The 22,409-nt window shown below is 34.8% G+C and overlaps 1 protein-coding gene across 3 annotated transcripts in view; it reads right to left on the bottom strand.

The window, feature by feature from the left end:
- Positions 1–72: 72 nt before the first annotated feature.
- The window catches only part of LOC111416190 (membrane-attack complex domain containing protein torso-like), a 125,767-nt gene continuing 103,430 nt past the window's right edge, over positions 73–22,409 (bottom strand). For all 3 annotated transcript variants that reach the window (XM_023048151.2, XM_071200687.1, XM_023048152.2), the window contains exon 4: positions 73–567. In XM_023048151.2, coding sequence (XP_022903919.1) covers positions 172–567 — 396 coding nt within the window. In that variant the 3' untranslated portion in view covers positions 73–171. The remainder of the gene's footprint in view (positions 568–22,409) is intronic.

The raw sequence follows: 22,409 nt of genomic DNA, 5'->3' as shown, positions 1-22,409 counted from the left end.
TTTTCACCGAAAAAGGACGGGAGAAAAAGGTAAAAAGGTTTTATGGAGGAAGCAAAATCCAGCAAAAAAAAATCAAACTTGTTTTTTTTTTATTATTCACTACTAAAAAATGATTATCACAAACACTTATCACATCCAAAGACGATTTTATCGATTTTGTGATCTTATCCATCACAAATTCACATCGTATAGGTGCAAAAAGTTAACCAACACCTCTTCGAACCACTTCCGTTTTGCTGGATCTTTAAAAGCCGGCGTAAGAGCTTTCATATCTAATTCGATGAGTGCTTCGTTTTGTAATAATCGATTTAATTCGCTGAGTAATTCAACGGAACCGTGTATTTTTAGTAAACTTGGATATGTATAGAAATAGTATTGGACTCGGAGATTTTTTGCAGCCCAATTTTCCACAGTTTTATTTCCGCTTGCAACTTTTACTTTTCCTATATGATGAGCATACCATGGACCAAAATAATTTGTTAACTCGGCGGTACTCATATTTGTTATTCCCTTTGTTTTTAAGCGATCTTTTATTCGCCGATAAATTGGTTTTTGATAAACGAATACCTGAAACAAACAAAAAATATATATATTAAATTTGCAAAAACAATAACTACAATATGACAATAACAAAGGGAAGCCTTAATATACGAAATTACAAAAATATTCAAAAAAAAAATTTTAAAACGACGTGTATTTTTAAACGTTGAAAATGAATTTATTTCGTTCGATTATTGATTTATATATGAGAAGATTTAAGGAATAAGACGATTGTCTTTGTTTCTAGACGATTTGAATGGATTTATGGTATAGATTATCGAAAATACTTTCCAAACAAGAATAAATCGCGTTTTCGTGAGGGGTTTCGTTATGAAAACGAGCCCATTCAAACGAAATGCCAGTCGTATTGAATATTTATTAGTGATAATCAATAATAGAGCTCAAACGGTTCATAAACTGATTGAACAAAAATAAAATGATATTTATACACAAGTATTGTGTTTTTAAAGTGTTTTTAGAGAATAATTGTCTTAACTCATTTAAAATCCGTTACATTACGGTATTATTTACACCTACATCTGCCGTGTATAGAGTTCTAAATGTTCTAATTCCCTGAACAGGCCCAATGTATAAAGTTCTCAAATAATTTCAAAGTTTCACATAAATATTCAAGTAGAAAGATGTTCTTTGAATTTTGCAATTGATTAAGTTATATTCGTTATTAATTCAAGGATGTAATAAAAAATTGTATTTGAAACTTTTCTTTATAAATAAATAATGTTTATGACCAAAAATTGTTAAATTATAAAAATGATCCTTTGATAAGGTAGCAGATAGTGAATTAAAAATGCAAGCAATGCTCTCAATACATATTATTTCAGAGGATGTATATTTAGAGGAAATATGCCCACCAAGTCAAAAACACGTTTATTTCTCGTAGAGAATGTTTGTAAAAACACGAGTATTTCAGTTTCTAGTTTTGATGTGTGTTTTATTTAAAATGTTATGAAGCGATAAATAGTAGTAAGTCCACGCGAACTATTCTTAAATTTTTTTTTGATTGAGAAAGATACTGCTAAAAATAATAGTCTTAAAAATTGTTAGTGAAAGAGTGTGTTAAGTGTGTAGGAGTGCGTTGAATCATGTGAAAATGTCAAATAACAGCGAAGGTAAATAATCTTGAATTAATAAATGGGTTAGGTTATGTCGACATTTTCATTAATATTTGAATATAAACATTTTAACTTTTTCAACACGCATTTAGGTAAAGTTGTACTGTACCTAGTGATCTTTTTATTTAAAATACCTATTTCATAAACCATCTTGTTTTCAGTCGTCTACTCCAAGGTGGTCTCCTATTAAATTAAAGGTCGTGATGATAGTTCTAAGGATTCAAACTGCTGTTAAACAAGCGACTGTCATTAACAAACTCACTTCCTTCGTCTGTCGAACGGACGTACTCACCACAGAAAGCTTCTGCTCCATATAAAACAATATATGGACCACTCACTTTCACTTGAAATACACCACCCATTTAGAATTAGAGTACAATTTTGAAACTTCGGTAAAATAATGCTCTATTATCAACTAAGAAAATGCTCGCAATACGCGCAGCTATGCATGCATTAACTCTTCTACCCATGCTCTCTATTAAGTGGTCGATGTCCTCCTGGGGTATATCGTTCCATGCAACCTCTAGATGGTGTCGAAGTTCATCCAGATTCTCAAGAGGCCTGGGTACTTGGCTTAGTCGTCGACCCATCATATCCCAGACATGTTCAATCGGCGACAAATCCAGTGACCCTACAGGCCAGGGCAAAATCTGCAATCCAACCTGCTCCAGGAACCTTCTTGTAACCACAGCAGTATGGGGTCTTGCATTATCCTGTTGGAAAGTGGAATTCTGTAACGTCTGCATGAAAGGTACTAACACCAGTTCCAGAACGTTGTTGATGTAACGACGTGCGTTTAATGTGCCTGGAATGAACGTAAGGGGTGACCTTCGTCCAGCACATATCGCCCCCCAAACCATAACCCCAGCTGTTAAGGCTGTGTGTCGTCGTTGAACGAACTCCAAATTCCGTCTTTCCCCTAAATGTCGCCGCACCCTTCTACGATCATCATGTACCCATAAACAAAACCTTGATTCATCACTGAAGACGATGTCATTCCATTGATCAACCCACCCTTGCCGTTTTTGACAACATGGAAGTCTGGCTACTTTATGGGGAGGTGTTAATGGAAGCCGAAGGTAAGGATAGTGTGAATGAAGCCCAAAGAAAGAAATTCTTTTGTACGCAGTTGCCATCGACAAGTGTCAAAGTTCTCGTCCAATCCACAGCAATCGACCTTGTTGTTTGAAATCGGTCCCTGGTAGCCATCCGCCCAGGGGTCGATCTTCAAGTGCGTTGCTTCTTCGGGCGGGTCTTCCAGCAGGAAGGCGCCTCTGAATACCTTCTTCGAACCATAAAGACCATATCCGAGCAACTGTAGTGTGGTCCCGATTCATACCGATAATTCGCCCCCCTATCAAAGTCATTGATATGGGCAAAATTTCGACGACGTAGCACTGGGGGCATTACAAGGTGTTTACTTGACAGTTTGACAATCAAATAAACTGACATTTTGTGATCAGAAATTCATTAATTGCTAGGAAGCAAAATATTGAAAGTTGGAGATAACAATGGTACAGGAAACATAACAGTTAAGTTTTTTCGGCGGAAACTTTTATCGTTTCTTAGTTGATAATAAAGCATTATTTTTCCGAAGTTTCAAAATTGTAGTTTGAATTTTAGTGGGTGGTAGATTTCATATGAAAGTGAGCATATTTATAAATTTTTCAAATAATTTACTCAGTAAAGGTAATGCAGATATTGGTCTGAAAATAATGAAATCGTAGCACCATGAAGTTATTACATTGTTGTGGAATACACAGTTGCCAGAACTATATCTAATATGTTCTGAAAAGCATTATTATGATGGTAAAATTATGTCAAGCCGCAGAGTGCCAAAGAAGTCATGTGAACAAGCTGTTTTGTCATTTGACACAGCGATGTGCATGTATATGCGGCACCCACTTCAAGTTTGGTAATAAAATACTATAAAACAGTGAGACAACCAAAAATATGTAAACGTTTATTTTTTTCATACGTCCGAGAAAGCATGGGCAAGACAGAATGAATATTGAGCCGTATTTGTTACAGAATATTTTTGCTTATTTTATCTATACGAACATAGACTGTGTTAATTAATTATCGTAACCGACGTCATCATTGCAAGTATGCAACCAATGTAGCAAGCAATATGACGTCGGTTACGATAATTAATTAACACACTGTATATTGCATATTGGCGAATTATACTTATAACATTTTTCGAAGTAAATGCATATTTTAATGCATATTTTCAATATATTATTTTCCAATAAGTTTCAATTTGACATAAAGTTACCGCAAAGTTACAGTTCTGTAAAGAAAACTATGGTAACAATGGTAATTCCCTATTCGGTCATCGGCCGGTGGATCTCCATTCTACCGGGTGATATATTTGCCGTAAAACATTTAGAGCTGTGAGTGTTCTTGTGTTCCTCGTGTGTGATAGAGTGATAGTATTATATATTTAGATTAGAAAAGAGTAAGTAGGAGTAAAAATGTGTTTGAAATTGTAGTAGTAGTACAAATTGGAAATTATGGTAGAATTATGCCGAAAGTGAAGTCGTCATTGTCAGGAAAATTATCCCAATAGATGCGTGAATATCCGGTATTCAAGACTGATGGTAACGTACTTTTTTGCTAAGTGTGCAACAAATCTGTGTCAGCCGAGAAAATATTGTCGGTAAAACAGCGTCTAGGAAGTTTAATACACATAGAACTGGAGAAAAGAAATAATGAGAAGTAAATTACTCAGGCTTTTTTGGTGAATGTTCCACATCCAATTCAAAAGATGTTTAATGTGCAGAAGATGTAGTGCACTAATTTCCACTGATATACCTCTATATAAAATGCGCATCAAAAAATTAGTATCGTTCCTAGAATCACACATAGAGTACAAAGTACCATCGGAAAATACAAATCGCACAAAATATGTTAAGGAACTTTACAAAAATACCATAAACCACAAACAGAAATACATGAATGGTCGCTTTTTGTGGACTTCAATCGACGAAACAACAGATGCAACAGGAAGATATGTCATTATTGGTATTTTGGATTATGATATTTAGTTGATAGCTAAACAACAATTTTTGTTTCATACTTGACAAAACGAATCATAAAACTATTGCAAAGCTTTTCGATGGTTCCATTAAGATTTTGGGTGACACTTTCAACAGAGACATGATTTTACTCCTTGTATCAGATGCTGCTCCCTACATGGTAACAATAACTCAGACCATACAAACGTTTTATCCAAAAGTGACACACTTAACTTGTCTTGCACACGGACTTCATCGAGTTTGTGAGCAAATTCGATGTATGTACACTAACGTCGACCGGCTCATCGATAATGTGAAGAAAGTATTTTTAAAAGGGTCATCAAGAGTAGCAATTATTAACGAAATAGTGCCTTACTCCACAATCGGCAACTACTCGCTGCGGAACATGGATTGAAGCGACAAACTACTATGCCACTAACTTCGAAATAATTGGGAATGTGTTTGATGCTTTAAATCAAGTGGACGCTGCGTTAATCAAAATTTCAAAGGACCTACATGACAATATGATAAAATCAGACTTGATTTTCATTGCATCAAATAATGGCTTCCTTAGCGCATCAATAAAAACATTGGAAACAGCAGGGCTTCTGCTTTCTACACAGGTTGAAGTAGTGATACAAACTCAGGACTTAAATAATGGCATAAATAGTGAAGCTGCTAAGTTAGTAAAGACCAAAATGGCTATGGTTATTTCAACAAAATCATGGTTTTTCTATTTTGAAAGAAATTTCTACATGTTCGAGTAAAGGATCCACAGAAATACCTCAGTAGAGCATTAGCATTTAAATTTGCACCTATAACTTCAGTGGAAGTGGAACGAAGTTTTTTAATGTATAAGAACGTTTTACGAGCAAACAGATATTGTAATTAAAATTTAAGCTAAATCTGTTTCTGTTTTATTTTCTATTTGTCTTTTGTGTTTTCTTCAATATTTTCTAATTCTCTTTTAGTTTTTATATCATTTTTCATTTACTTTGTTTAACCTCACCTACAGATTTAAAAGATATCCATATTTTAATATTTAATTCCAATTTTGTATAGAGCATATTTTCATACATAAGCAGCATATTTTGATTTTTATAGAACACTTTTTAAGCGCTCAAACTACCATTTTTAGAACATATTTTTGGTTACCCTACTAATCAGGCTATTTCGATCAATAAATAGTAGGAAATCGTTGTGCCGTCAGGTGTTAAATAGATAATGCAGTTAAGGTGCGAATTTAAAGAAATAGGAGATATCATATTTTAATAATTAACATGTGTCTTTCCCAAAAATGATCTTTCTGGTAAGGGAAAATTGGTTATTAACGCAGCATTTCGATGCAGATAATCAGTAGGCGTAGATCTGCTTTTAATCTTAGCAGCAGCGAGAAACGCATTTTTTTAAATTTGACAAGAGACCCGAACTACAATCATTTTCAAAACTAAAGCACGGGCATCAAATTTTCTGGACATTGGCGCCAGTAAGTAACACCTAGACAATTTGTACCACATCGCACTGTGTTTACTACGTGCACAACTTTTTTTCTGATATTACACGAAAATGCGAAACGATGTGAGAAAAGAAAAAATGAGTTGAGCGATACCTCATGAAAGGCCTAATTTGCGAAGAACATAACATCATTTACCAGAGTCAACACTACGTTGGCAAAAAACTAATTACAAGAAAGGGATCGAATTTCACATTCAGTGGCATGATGAAAAAGAAATTAATTATGTAATCAGATGGAATATGACATACTATTTTTGGTTTTTAGAAAATATTTTTGGTTTATTAGTACAGGGTCTAGTATTTCACATTCAGTGACATGATGAAAAAGAAATTAATTATGTAATCAGATGGAATATGACATACTATTTTTGGTTTTTAGAAAATATTTTTGGTTTATTAGTACAGGGTCTGTACTAATAAACCAAACATACCTCACCTACATAATCAACGTTTTGTTACTTATTTTCAGTAATATGTAAGTGACGTTAAAGCTAGGAATTTCCTACAACTTAACACGGAATCATCTATTTAGCAAATTTAAAAGCAGTTACCTAATAACCAGCATCATCCTGGTAAATAAACAAACACGCAATCATGAAATAATATAAAACTCTCAGTAAGGATAGGAGACAAACTTGGGCAAGTTACATTATTTTCTCTAAGAAAAATACCTTACCAGTTGGCAATAAAATGGTCTATATATTGAAGGTATCTGCAATCGTATCGTACGTATGGAGAATCCAGCGCGTTGGTTAAGGTTGAGTTGTGCGTTCTCGAACTTGCTCGAAGCAGGCTGCTATTCTGGTCTGGAGGTAGTTACCGAGTTAAAGAAGGTTTTCATTTGCATAAACAGTATATTCGAGCTTTTGACGCCTTAACAATCACAGTGAGTGCAAACCTTATTTTTAAAAACACAATACATTCACTATACTTTGTATATATTAACGTGTATACATCACGTAGATCACGTCCATTAAAAATCAGGTCAGCATTTGGCAACCATCTTTCTTGTTTTTTTTAGACCACATCATGAAGCAAATACTGATCTACTATCTATACTGATCCACGAGCATCAACAGAGATAATTATAGCATCGATTTAGTATCACCATGAAGTGGCAAGCGAAATTTATACCAATTTCAATCCTAAGCAGGTTCCTGGGTATGATCTCATCTCACCTATCCAACGCCGCAATTAGCGTCTGACTGGCACATTCAGAACAGTAGTAGTCTTAGAATCCCACTTAACTGGATGATTTTTTAGAATGCCATAGGAAAAGGCACGGGGTAGCGTTTTAGGACCGTTTATTTACTTATTTATGTGACTTGCCCACACACGGCTACGTAACCATAACAACATTCGATAATATGGCAATACATACTATTGGATAACAGTACAAGAAGCAAAACTGGAAATTCAAATTCAATGAGATGAAATCCTCCAACGTAAATAATTGTAAAATGGATGAAACACCTCAGTGTACATAAATAGTATTACATTGCTATATGCTAACACCGTATATTTTCTAAGCATGATTCCAATTAAGTGTATAGAACCAGATCTTTCAATCGATCTGGGTATACGATATTCAACCGTCGGGATGCGCAAGCGATAGTAACATTAAGACTAACCAAACGTGGCAAAATAAGTTACTACTGATGTTACTACATAACGACGCCTTTATCGATACCCAACGCACAGATTCAACAGCTACTTGACAGCACTCACTCATACCGTAGACTTAGGAGGAAAAAACCGTTCGAATAGATGCAGTGAGTGCGAAAAAATAGAGCACAGTGCGTGAAGTGACTCCTCGTATTAGCGTGTAAAAGTCTTTTAGCTACTGATGGACTGTCAGCCCATTGTTATTGAAAACTATCAAAAGAATTCTGAGATATAAATTGATAGTTGATCTTATTAATGATCAATTTTAATGCACCACAACATATTGGTGCTTAAAAAATAAGACCTTTGGCCATTGAAGATTGCAAAGTCGTAGACAGAAGGCAACAGTGGTTTAATTTAAGAAGAAGAATAATTAATAAGAAAGATAATTAAGTCCTTGATAAGATGCTAGTAAATAAGCTTCTAGAGTTCGGTGAAGTCGGAGATAGCATTTTATGAGAAGGAACATTTGGTCCAGACGCTCTATAATAGTATATTATCGTGTATTTGAGAGAATGAGGTGCAATAGTTGTTTAATTTGTATAATAGACAGCATTGTATATGAATAATGAGAGGTGCGCACTGAGACAGAAGTATGCAGATGATCCGATTATACATTTGAGAAGTGTATCTGCCAAGAAGGGAGAGATAAGAGAAGGAGTGGGAGGTAAACGCTAGGGTGGGGTATTGCTTAGAAAACAATTACGACGACTTAATTGAGAGGAAATATAAGAGGAAAGGCTATTTTTACATAAAAAAGTAGATGTAAATAATTCGGGGATTGTGGGCGGTAGGTAAAAGGAAGTAAAACCTGTTACATGCAGGAAGGATGGGAAACAAATGGATTTTGACAAGAACGAAAAGAGTGTTATGTGATAATAATAGAGTGGAAATGGAGTGTGTTTGGTTATTTGAGATTAGGGTGAAAGGGTGCGGTTACGAGTAAAATACAATATGAATGATTTTTACTGTTGTAATCATGAGAGTTAACATTTGATTCACCTTAAAAACTTTTCTTGTATCACAAAAAAAAATCATTATTAATTCAAATTCATATTTAAAAATATATAAAAAAAATTTTTGCGGTCCACATCATTTTTAGTTTCTATAGGTCGATTTTTAATTCATATTTTGTTGTGTTAAATGAAATTGTGTGTTTGTTCTGGTCTCAACATATTTTATATATAATTTTTTATTTATATATTCCCGACTAGATTAAAACATAACATTTTTCTTTTAAATTGTGATAAATTGTTGGTGACCAGTGAAATTTAAGAGATCCACATTGTTACTTCGCATAATTTACGATTCAATTGGGTTCATTGAAATTTACAATTGAATAAGTGATGCTTTTTTTCGATTAAAATTAAATTTATATGATCCAATAAAAAATGTCTGCTAAAAATCGCTTTAAAACTACCTTTTAAGCGAAAAATCTCCTTTTCCAAAGAGGTTGTTGGGTTGGATATAGAAAATGGAGAAAAGCTCTTGGAAAACCCGTTGGGGTGAGTTTAAGCACCGCAAAAGGAGAGAGCGCTTTTTTAAACCGCTTAGGTTATTCATCTCTTTTAATGACGTCGTCGTCGTTGTAGAGTCCGATATCTTTCGTACCTATATAGTTATAAGGGGGTGGCTGGCTCACTTTTCAATACGGACGGCTGGCTGAGCGGCAAACTTTATACGGCCCTCGAGGGGCCGCACTTTTCGAACTGGATCCGGAACTGATATTATGGCCATACCATCCATTTCGAAAGCCCAACCCAACCCCGTCGAACGAAACGTGGATCTTTTGCATTTTTATTGCTTTGACGAGCCACAAGAGGTGGCCGTATAACTGACGATTTTTCTGTGTAAACCACCCGGATATGCATATACCTCGTTTTTGAAGAATGTTCGAAATGGGATATGTTTATAAAAGAGTTTTGATAAAATCACTAGAGTGTTATGGAAGGAAGAAAGAAAACATAAAAGATATTACTTTGAATAAACTAAAACTAAGTTTTTTTCTAATAAACTAAAATATGATGAGAGCTTTAAAAGCTTTATGTGTCCACCTGAAACTCCTGGTAAACTGTTGTAAACTCGAAACTTTACAGGAGGATGATTCCGGCACATTAAACAAGAATTTACCCTAAATTTAGAGGTACTACCAAGCATTCTTCACGACTTACACTTAATCTAAAACATGAAATATTACTTTGAAAACGGGTAACATGTGCGCGAAAGCACATCAACGCTATTATATTTAAATTATAAAGTTGATGTGTTATAAAAAATTTTTTTTAAATATGCAAAATAATCAATTTTTATTTTGCAAACCACATCAAAACCGTCTCAACTCCATTACATTACGTTTATGTTAGAGGGTGTTTTTAAGGTAGCATCTGCTCGGGTAACATCGTAACAACCCTTCAAAGTACTAAATAAATTTTCTAAAGACATGTCATAAATTTCACGTTAAAACCAACCCACTCAAAGTGAAAACGTTATAAAACTTTCAAAATATCTTTTTAATATTTTAGATTTTAGAAATTGGGTTAAAATCGATGTTTCCCTCGGAATGATTTTCATCGTCGCTTCGATGGGGGTGGGGGGATTCAGTTCGTCTTAATTAATCGTTCAAATACACGAGGGGGACACAAACCGATATTGTTTGCTTTTGACGAAGGAATAGGGTTAGCATTTGGTGCTTTCGAAATGTTTGTGGAGTTAAAGCTCGAGGCTGTTTCCCGGCCAAAGAGGCGAATCGAACCAATAGAGACGACCATTGCTAAGACTTTATTTTGTTAAGGGATAAAGTTATGGGGTGAGGAGGTTCATCAAAACTTCCGATCAAGTCCCAAAACCAACCCCCTTTAGAACACCACCTGGACTAACTTCACTTACTGAATTTTAATTAGTCTAGTTATTATTCGAAACGTATCATTTTCAATTAAAACCAGATCTACAATACTAATATTAATACTTCGGAGATAGAATTTTGATTTGAAAAAAATGTATTCGTATTTTTTTAAATTTAATTAATTTATTTGAAAGCATAAAATTTATACGGTGACAAAGAAATACTTTTCTGATTCACTCTCGACAAAATAATCATTTCCATGTATAACAATTCGTGCTTGTGTTGGATCCATTTGTCCTTTTCCCCCCGGTGGTTGTAACGAACGGGGGGGTTAATTTTTCTCTTTCAACCCCCCCCCCATGTTTGTCGAGCCCTATTGTCTAAACGGGGGGTGGTCGTTCGAGTTCGTTCGATAAAGTTTTTAATTTCTCTTCTCTTCTCGCCTACGGTTTATCACGTGAAAACGTAGAGTTTTGTCCCGGAAAATTCCCGTATCTCGGTTAATTGGCACGTCATAAATTTAGAGTGGAAATAGTAAAACGGTTTTTACATATTAAATCACTTGTGCGTTTATATCATCGGGGAGGTTTGGCCTATTGCTCGAAAACTAAAATACGAGTTCTGTTATATGAAACTCGAATTTATCCCCTTTTGAAATTCGATTATAGTTAACTTGATCAATTATATTTAATATAATTTTAATAAGTTTTATGAAAATATTAAATAACGTCATAATATCGCTTTTTCAACTCATTTTAAAATGAACCGCTACATAATAAATCCATTTAATTGTAATAAATCAAAATGAATTAACGCTTAAATTTTAACATTTTACGATTTAAACGGGGTTTAGCTTAAACAAAAAATATTCCACTTTTCTCTTTTCTTCATCTTCTAATTTATCCTGGGTGGTTTTATCTTACGCCTCAATTAAGATATTGTAATGAGACAATTAACGCTCAGTGAAAGCGGGCAGACGATTTTATCGCAATCCGGGCACGTTAAGGCTAGATTATCTTCTCCTAAATTATGGTTTGAAAACGTGAGACGTTTATTAAGTGTATAACAATATATTTTTCTTCTTTAAACAATTACTCATTAAGAAAATATTATCATTTTTCAATGAAATCTTATGACATGATTCTAATATGAAGGAAGTAATAGTTATTGCATAGAAATAAAAGAAGAAAGTCGTTAAGATGTAATTGTTTCATCAAAAAACTCGAGAAGTGATGTCACAGCTCGTGTACTCGAGTAAGTCTGCAAAAGTGGAATTTCACAATTCTTGCTTTAATAAAGATTCACCTGAACAATTTAATTTAAAACTATTCGCTTTTCCCCCAATAACTTTTTTAACACTCCATCAATATGAAGAAAGCAGAAAATTACGATAACATTCTCGTTTTATCTCGGAAATCTAAACATGGTATAATATGTATAGGGGGAAGGAATTTATAATTGCAGTAAAAACAAATAGAACTGAAAGAGTATAGTTACCAATAACACTAGTAGATACTAGGGTAAAACATTACTAAGACCTATTGGCGAAAAAAAGGTCGAAATATGTGGATATAAGCAATACTATAATAAATGTACTGGGAGAAGCCTTAGAAATAGACAGAGAAATGTTAAGCCAGGCAGTCGCGAAACTGAAAAATGGAAAATTATGTTGTCCAGAACGAATAGCGATAAGATGTTGAAAAATGTAACAGAACAATTATTTGAAATAATAACACAATTACTTAATTAGTGTCTAAACAGAGAGTAAGTTCCAAAATAACAGAAAGTAGCCTATATATCTTCAATCCACAATAAAGGGGATAAGAAGATCAGCTCAGCAGGCTGTATGATAGAATACTTGGGGTACATAGAATGTAAACAAGTGTGAGAACGCATAATAGTAGATAATCAACAATTAATTAGTGTGGCTTTCGCTAAAAATGCTCTCTGGGACCAGAGAGATCCTCATGATTATAAACGAAACTTGCTCGATAAGTTATGGGATGCTTTGTTTTTTTCATAACCGCTGACATCAATGGTAATGAACCTATAACTTGCATCAGCAATCGCTTGTAGTACTATCGAAAAGATATATATAACATAGCCAGAATGCCGTCAACTGCACCCAAGCAATTCGGAAACTTCCATTTCTCATAGAATTCTTTAGCTGTGACTCTGAACATATCTTCTGTGGGTGTTTTCATATGGATTGGTTATAGTGCTTCCCAAATTGCTTTATAGCTTCTTTTACAACTAGTGTTATTGTGCAGTGCTCCATTGGAAAAGTAAAATTTAGACTATTAAATGTCGCTAGGTATCTGCACTATCATAGTTTTATGTCATAGATCTATTATAATACATATCTTTCATGAAAAATATTACAGTGTAATGTACCAAATACTATAATAGTTTAAATATGATCATATGTTCTCGTCAACAGAACATATTATGATATTTGGAACCAAAATGGCGTCTAACAAGTTTCAATGGACAGTAGCTGCCCCCAAATTATTAATTTTCGAGTACGAAACGAATGAAATGTTGTACTATGTCAAAAGTAATGACTATAAAAACAGAGGCAAGCATTTACTTGTTTATCAATCGATTGCTGAGGTTATAAATGATATTGTTGAAGCTTGTACAGCAACAGATGTAAGGAATGTAAGGAAGAAATCAATGGATGAATATAAGATTTACCAGTTGCTAAGAGTCTAAGTTTTACAATAAGGCGGTCTTCAACGCTAGTACTGTTTCTCAAATGTTATATAAATGTATATACTTTAGACGCCAAGAAACAAAAGCTCTTCTCATCCATTCCTACATAGTTCTCGTAATGTTTCGGGTCTTCACCTTTCAGTTCTCTTAATAAATGATTTTGAGTAATCTAATATAATTTTGAATTCCAAAATTATTACGATTTGCTACCCAATGTCTAACAAACAGACACCAAAAGCAAAAAACTGTTGTTCATCCATTTTGTATAATAATGTGATCACATTATTTGTCATGGCATTATTTCGAAAATATGTGATTCTCGAAGGTCAGTTTAGTGCTAGAAACAATAGTGAAAATTTACCAGGGAATTCATTTCAGGGTAATGTATTGGAGGACGGAATTGAAACTCTTAATTGAACGGTGAGCTTATTTTATTGTTGATTGTCCTATTGACAACCAACTGGAGAGTCAAGAAAAAGGAGCCGTAACTTCGACTACTGAAACATCTACACCACTGAAAAGAAGCGTCATGAAAAACGCCATGATATTGGAAAAACATTGTGTCAGATAGAGCAAACTAAACTAAAGCTGTTGGAAAATCAGTACTCTAAAGCAAAGAATGATGATCAAACCTGTTTCGTTAGTTTACTTCCTAACGTAAAACTATTACCAAGCGCAAATTCAAGATAAGGTATTAGATAAAATATTCTTTTCAAGATAAAAGTGTAAGAATTTTTATATGATCTCACCTACAACAATGAAAGTCAGCAACAACACCAGTCATAGTCAGCAACAGTCGCTGCTGATAGTACATAATGCAATTCTGCAAGAGTTGCAGAATTTTCCACATTATTCGAATACTCCGTCCACACCATCAGATTTAAGTAATGTCACGGATTATAGTAGACAGTCCCATTATTGATACTTTTTCATTGGCTTGTTACGTATTATGTATCTTTATGTATCTTATTTTATTGAAACGTAAGAACTCCATGTGTTAGGCTACTTTGTACACAAGCTGTACATAAATAAATATCCTGTTCTGAATAAAGTCGAGGTACAAAATGATACGTCAGTCTTCATGGGTATGATGAGATTATACAAAGAGATTAGATAAATTCAATGGGTTGACTATTGAAGATAGTTCTTTTGTTGATTAGTTTATGTTGTATTTTAGAAGAGTTCATACGAAAATATGAGTGATTTAGTACTTTGTAAATCTTCGTTTAAGCGATGAAATTCGCCATAATAAGGTCTATCTTTGTTTATATCGTCAACACTACAACTTCTTGTTTCATATTCTTGTAACTGATACCAAAGTGTTAATGATGATGTTTCCATTAAGAACAAATTATCTTTTTCTTTAGCAGCCATTCTGTACAGTGTTAACGCACGTGTGCAAGTGCAGCGTGCTGCGTCGCGGATGTCGACTCTCCAGTATGTGTGGTACTCGATGTCATCATCATTCTGCCCCTAAAACGCTTTGCTCTCTGCTTTGCTCGACTCTTTGCTCCACTATATACGTACCCTTACAGATCTGATGGAGGGAGAGATTGAGGAAGAAGAAAAACAGAAGTTGTTTAGAGAGGGATCATGCAGTGATAACAAATTTGTATGAAATAAATATTTGAAAAAGAAGCGTCACGAACCACAAAACTCATATACAGGTTTCCCAAAACTCCCGGGATGGAGTTATAAGTTTTGAACGAGTGAAGAAAAAAATGTGAAAATTTGGGGATTAATAAAGAGTCATAAAAGCTACATTATTAGATAGTTTAGAACTTCCATGGAATATGGAGTTTTTTTTTAGGGGATTAGCACCCCTACATTTTTAAATAGCAACCCCTGTCGAGTTTTACCTGGTTTTAAAGGTAATTAAAAGAGAAACACAACCCCATAAAACAAAACCCTATATCTTAATTCTTTCAAGAATTATCAGGGGTTGACTACCAAATGGGAAAATAAAATGTTTTCATGTTTTTTTGCACGTTTATTACGTTTTTTATAACAAATGTTCAAATTGTCGACCTTCTTCGGTTTCGCAATGACCCAAACGCTCATAAATGGAATTTTGAACCATCAGGAGCATATCCCTAGTGATAGTGGTGGTTCCCTAGTGATTGAAGTGACGAAAATCCACGTTTAATAAGAGCAGATCATACTCAGAGATCATAGAAAATTAATGTATGAGCTGGTATTACGGGAGAGAATGTAATTGGTCCATTTTTTATTAATGAAAATTTGGACGGAGACAGATATTTGCAACTGTTAGAAAATCAAGTGGTTCCAAGTGTACGTGCCGTATGATCTAATAGTATTGACAATAAGTGGTTCTAACAAGATGGTGCTCCTCCACATTTTAGTAGCGCAGTCCGAGACTTTTTAAGCAGCACGTTTCCAAACCGTTGAATTGGTAGAACAGGTGAAATTGAGTGGCCACCACGATCTCCTGATCTAACACCACTGGATTTTCTCTGTTGGGAGCTTCTGAAAAGTAGAGTTTATGCAACAAAACCAGAATCAATAAATGATTTGGAAAATCTCATATTTGAAGAAACCACCAATACCACTAGAGATATGCTCCTGATGGTTTATGAGCGTTTGGGTCATTGCGAGACCGAAGAAGGTCGACAATTTGAACATTTGTTATAAAAATCGTAATAAACGTGCAAAAAAACATGAAAACACTTTATTTTCCCATTTGGTAGTCAACCCCTCATAATTCTTAAAAGAATTAAGATATAGGGTTTTGGTTTATGGGGTTGTGTTTCTTTTTCCATTACCTTTAAAATAAGGTAAAACTCGATAGGGGTTGCTATTTAAAAATGTAGGGGTGGTCATTTCTTAAAAAAACTCCACATTGCACGGAAGTTCTAAACTATCTAAAAATGTAGTTTTTATGACTCTTTAGCGATTCCCAAATTTTCAAATATTTTTCTTCACTCGTTCAAAACTTATAGCTCCGTCCCGGGAGTTTTGGGAAACCCTGTATTATTCATAGACCTACCTGAAGAGTATGACAATAATAATAAAGTAGATTTCTTCAATTACTGTACGTTATCATTACAGTCCATGGATAACCGATACTATTAAGACTCTTATTGATTTGCGAAATGTAATAAATAAAATACAAATCTTCAAAAGATCCTACCCTTTTTATTTTATACAATGAATTCAGGAACTCCACCAACTCTACAATTCGACGTGAATGAAAAGGGTACCTAAGATTTCTGTTTTATAAAAAGGATTCTCGCAGGCTTTGGAGTGTCCTTAGATTGCTTGGTATATCTGGTAATAAAGGAAAGTCTATTCCACCCTCGGTAAGAGATGCTAACGATATAAATAATTACTTTCTTTCACCTCAAAATCAATCTGCTTGTGACCTTGATATTGCACTTTTATAGCAGTGGTAGATTATCGACCATTATAACAAATGCTGTTGCTAGTGATGGAATAACAAAGCAAATGCTTCTACTAAGTTCTCCGGTCATATTGCCCTATATTTACCACATAGTAAACTTTTGCATTGAGAATTTTATATTTCCTGATCAATGGAAGGGTGCTCTTGTCACATCTGTTCCTAAAACTAATAAGGTTTCTCAGTTGCAGAACCTTCGACTAATTAGTATTTTATCGGTACTTTTTAAAGTTATAGGTCCTTTTCAATTGAGTTTTCTATAATGATTTTTGATAAGACACTTCGTGGAGCGTTTTCTTAAAGCGTTCGATACTTTGCATCACCCGCTACTGGTTGCAATCCTTCGCTGGTTACACTTCAACATATACAGAACTATCTTTGCAACCGATCACAGCAAGTAACTTTTAATGGAGAGCTGCCTGGACAGAGTAGTGTCATGTCAGGTATACTACAGGGCTCCATACTTGCACCTATTTTGTTTTCGATTTACACTTCTTAACTGTGTTCGGTTCTGGAGTATTGTAAAGTTAACATTTATAAGACACTAATCAAGAGTCACCTAATATATGGATCGGAGACATGGAGACTAAAAACTCGAAATATGAATTGCGTAGAGGTAACTGAAATGGTTGCTCTGTGAAGATCGTATGAAAAGTGAGATACGAGAACATATGAGAACAAATGGGGTTGTAAGAGACAATAATGAAAGATATGGAGAGAAATAAACTTATATGGTATCCCCATGTATAAGGAATGGCGGAGGATAAATTACCGAAAAAGTAGTAGAGCGGATACCGTAGCAAAGAAGAGCGAGAGGAGAATTCAAGAAGAGCTAGGGAGAGGGAGTTAGAAGAGCGATGAATGACAGTAATCTCAATAAGAGCGAGAGCCAACTTTTTTTTCAAAACCTTTTATGAAAAGAGAACTGATTCACTGTTTTTATTCTACGACTGGTAATATTAGTGGTAATTTCTAGCTGTTAAACGACATTTATAAGTACGCTTGTGAACTACATCTTTGTAAATGTTGCGTATCTTGTGTGTTTATCTTTATTACAGTTCATTACTGACAGCTGTTTTACAGTTTTCTCTGAAATATCGTACGGTACACTAGAAATTCTTGAACACTTTGAAGATCACCGTTAGTGTATACAGCGTGTTTTATAATATATGCGCAGGGCTTCAGGATGTGATAGCTTGTCCAAAAATTTGAAAAAAAGTTTCTATCAACTTACCCTCTAAAATGCATCATTTTCGAGATACAGGGTGTTGAAATTTAATAAAAAATATCGCTTTTTTTGCGAATATCTCCGGAACCGTTTATCGTACAGAAAACAGCTTTTGTAAGCATTTTCTACTTATAATAAGCTAAGTTTTGTGTGAATAATTGGTGAAGATTTTGAAGGGGTATCACATCCTGAAGTCCTGCGCATATATTATGAAACAACTCGTGTAATAAATTTTGGTAATTATCGTAATGATATAACTGGATATAACTTCTATGTTATGAACCTAACAAGTTCACTTAACCGACAGAATTTCTAGTGAGCAAAATTCCTAAATGCAGTGAATATCATGAAATGCTTTTAACTAAACTCATATTTAAAGTCTTGGATAGAACATGGAATGTAAAATGTTTTCAATGTAACGACTGTAGTATTCAAATGACCGATAAATGTATTTCGAGAAATGTTAAAGGTCGAGTTATTAAAACATGCCCATATTCAATTATATTTTAACGTTAATTATAGTTTAACGTTCCAATTAACGACCATGTTTGATCACATATACAATACTTTGTATCTAACGCTAGTTAGCAAATTAGCGTTGAAAGCTGAGCGCGAAATCTGTTAATTTCTTTGTGATATGTTTACAATAGATATATTTAAATAAGGCAATGTTTGTTTCATTATACTGTCTATACCCTTAAGCAAAAACGTTGGCAGCTGCTGAGATCGCAACACAAACTTTATAGTGCTTTATAACATCGTCCTCAAAAATATATATTAGAAAATTCGATGATATTCCGATGAAGCAAAACGACGAGATTTCGAAGCTTGCGATGAAGCTACTCTCTAGTGGTTATATATCTAAGCAAATGGTTATATTAATCCAACATGTTTGACTCCTAGAACGCAGTTTTATCACAACCAAGATGTGAGAACTCTTCAACTAATTTCCAGAATCCAGAAAGAGAACGTGCAGGGATGAAAGGGATTAGTGGGTTAAAGATTCAACGGCTAAAACTTTTGATTGCTTGAAAGTGAACCTGCATTTCGCTAAGGCAGTTCTGACCTGTTTTAGCTTAAACCAGTTTGTTCGAATCCATATCATTCTCATGCAGAAATTATAACTGCAAATACAAGACGATTAAGTGGACTTGAAATTTGTTTGGTTAGATATTCTTTTCTTGGGATAGATCTAAACCTTGCATCCTTTTAAAGAGTAACTTTTAAGTTTTCATAATCTTACAGACCAGCGACCTCTGCTGTGTGGTTTCAGATTTGAGAATCTGAAATTAAGTTGCCTTTTCATCAAGATCAACGGAAGAAACTTTAAATATTTACAGGTTAATCTACAATACGTTAAGGCATAAACTAGAAGTCGATATTACCTGATATAACCATAACTACAAACATTAGACGAATTAGTGCACTTGTCTTAAAATGCAGCGATTTCTGTTGTATGATCCCTGTTCTAAAAATCCCAGGTGGAGAAAGTTGGAGAGGGGTCTTCGGCGTTCTTCCCAGGAACAAAATAATTCTTTTTGTAGCAGGCATGATATTTTGCCTTCAGTTAGTTTACGATACATCTTGGTTCAAAACACATACAATGAGAAAAGTGTGCCCCTTTTTAATTATTTGTGAGGGGATGTATTTGCTGTGTGTTTTAATGGAATATTCTTGTATAACTAGAAACTGAAGTGCGTATATTGAATAACTTTTAAACAATTCTAGAACATTAAAAAAAACCCTGCATCATGAATTTTGCATAATTACAATGTCTATAAATGTATGCTTTTACGTTATTGGAAGATCTTCCTTTCATACAGTGTAAATGAACAATGATTTCATTTAAACTTTTTTAAACTCTCTTTTGTTTAAAAGTTCAAATGCTTTGAGCAAATCGACAAAGGATACATTTGCAGGTGAGCTGATTTCAATGGATTTATCCTTTAATTGTTTCATAACGGATACAGTGTCAGTTTTGAGCGACCTTTTCTAAAGCCTTTTTGCTTTTCGGCCTTTGTAATAAGATATTCCAGCTTATTTTTTATTAAACTTGTAAACAACTTTATTAATGTATTTACAAAAGTAATTCCTTGGGTTAGTATTTTCACCTTTTTTAAATATAGGTATTGTCATACTGTTATGCTATTTCATTTGTATTTCTGATTGGCACAACACTCTCTTAAATAGCTGGGTAAACTCTTCTGCTAGCAGAAATAGATATCAGAAGCATTCGAGCGTTATATTTGCCCAGGTTTCACCTGTTATGAAAATGCGATTTACTGAGGAAAATCTACGTGAATTACGGGTCCTGTTCCGTAGCTCTGCTGATGAGCTCATGAAGAATGAGTCTTTTATGTCTCAAGTAGTTAATATTGCTAAGGAACGTCTAGTTGAGAGGCAACAACCATCTGAAGAAAGAGAACGAGTTACTTTCAAAAAAGTAGCAACTTGGAACAATATTCTCGTCGTAACAATGTAGTTGTTTGGTGTCGTCGAGAATAAAGGAGAAAATGTTGAATTTGTAATATTGCCAGAATTTATTATTATATTATTATTATGATTTGTAAGTGCTTGGTGTGCAGGAGAATGTCGACTCCGGATTGGGCTCTTTTTTGCTTAGACTTACCACTGTGTATAATTCTCATATATCGATCTCCCGTTCTTTATTCTTTTTTCGAAGATCGCACACATACATTGATATCATGGTTTCTCATTTCGATCATAATTTCTTAATCTCTTTCGTTCCAAGATGTTATGTTCCAACAGGCTAATCTTGTAATGCATTTACCACGCATTTACTTTCTCTCATCATCCTAGGCGTTCCTTCAGTGCTATGAGCCAAATTTAGGTTTTTATAGGCAGGGAGCTAACCTTACTTATAAATCCTTCTCCTTCGTCCTGACTTGCGACCGGCAGTAATACAGTTTTTAATAATTTAAGATATTGAACATCAGGCGGGCTTCAGACCAGGACGACAAACACAAGATCTCATTTTCTCCTTGCGCTGTATAACTGATAAGTGGATCAGCAGAAGGAGGTCTGCGTACCTGCCTTTCTTGGATACATTCTGCGTTTGATGAGGTGTCAATGCAAGAGGCCTGGAAAGCACTAGAGAAGAAAGAGACTTAGATGAAGCCATCTGGTCTGCGGGAGCGGTGAGGCTTAACGGAAACACCTCTACAATGTTCATTATGGAAAAAGGTGACAGTTACAGGGGGACAGTTTATCCCCACTGTTATTTGTACCTCTTATAGATGAAGTGGTAAAGAAATGCAAGAGAATAATAGAAACTTCGGTAGTCGGCATGCTCAACCTGAGACCGATCATGTGCCAGGCTCTGATATATGCACCGATCATAGCAGAGACTTGGAGAGGAAATTGCAACAGGCTATACTCGAGTGGTCAGAAACTCTAAAGGAGAGGAGCATGATGTTGAACAAGGCGAAGAACTTCTCACCCAGGTCAACAGCTATCAATATCTGACACGACAATCCACCAGACGGCTTACTGAACAGGTCATGAAAAGAGTGGCTACCAAAGGTTACTAAGCTTTGAGTCGGTGTGTGTTTGGAAAGGATGATATAAGCTAGAAGGCCAAGACAAGGGTTTATAAAGGGACATCAGTAAGGCTAATGCAGTCCAAATGAAATGCCTCCGGATATAGGGTTGCAGAAAAGACACGACGGGACAGAGTACAGAACAACCGTATTCGACAAGAACTCAATATGCAGCCTCTCATTCTCTCAATATTGAGAGATTGATTGATGATAGACAGCTGTCTTGGTCTGGCCACGTAAAACGAATGGGACAAGTGAGGAAACTACGGATGTACATCATCTACATGGAGGCCAGAGTACAAGGCAGGCGATGCATGGGAAGACGAAGAACAACATAGGAAGACTATCTCTCAGCTCAAGGATCTTGCTGGGGAGAGGGAAAATTTCATTAGATGGACCCGAGGCCATCCCCCAACGCCAAGATAGGGGCACACTGGGGAAGAGAAAGAGAGAAGGTTGCAAAAGATAAAGATAAAAACAACGAAAAGCAATGAAACTTCCAAACAATAATTAATGTATACGGTAGTTGTGTTCGAGAACACAGAGTTAATTTGTTGCCTACTAGTTCCAGAACTATGTGGCCTGTAATGTTTCAATTTCAATGTACATCGGATTTGATACCCATTTATTGTGTAAAAGTTAAAAATGTCTGTATTATTTTTGAATTTATTTTTAATCTTTTCTATAAATCCGTAAAAATAAAATTTTTCAGTTTATCAAGCTGATTTACATTAATCACTTGGTTAGGCAGAACCGGAGGCACTACAACGAAA

This window comes from Onthophagus taurus, chromosome 11 (assembly GCF_036711975.1).
Source record: "Onthophagus taurus isolate NC chromosome 11, IU_Otau_3.0, whole genome shotgun sequence".
In the NCBI taxonomy this organism is placed as follows: Eukaryota; Metazoa; Arthropoda; class Insecta; order Coleoptera; family Scarabaeidae; genus Onthophagus; species Onthophagus taurus.
The sequence above is the reverse complement of the archived record's forward strand: the minus strand, read 5'-3'. Positions and strand labels throughout refer to the sequence as shown.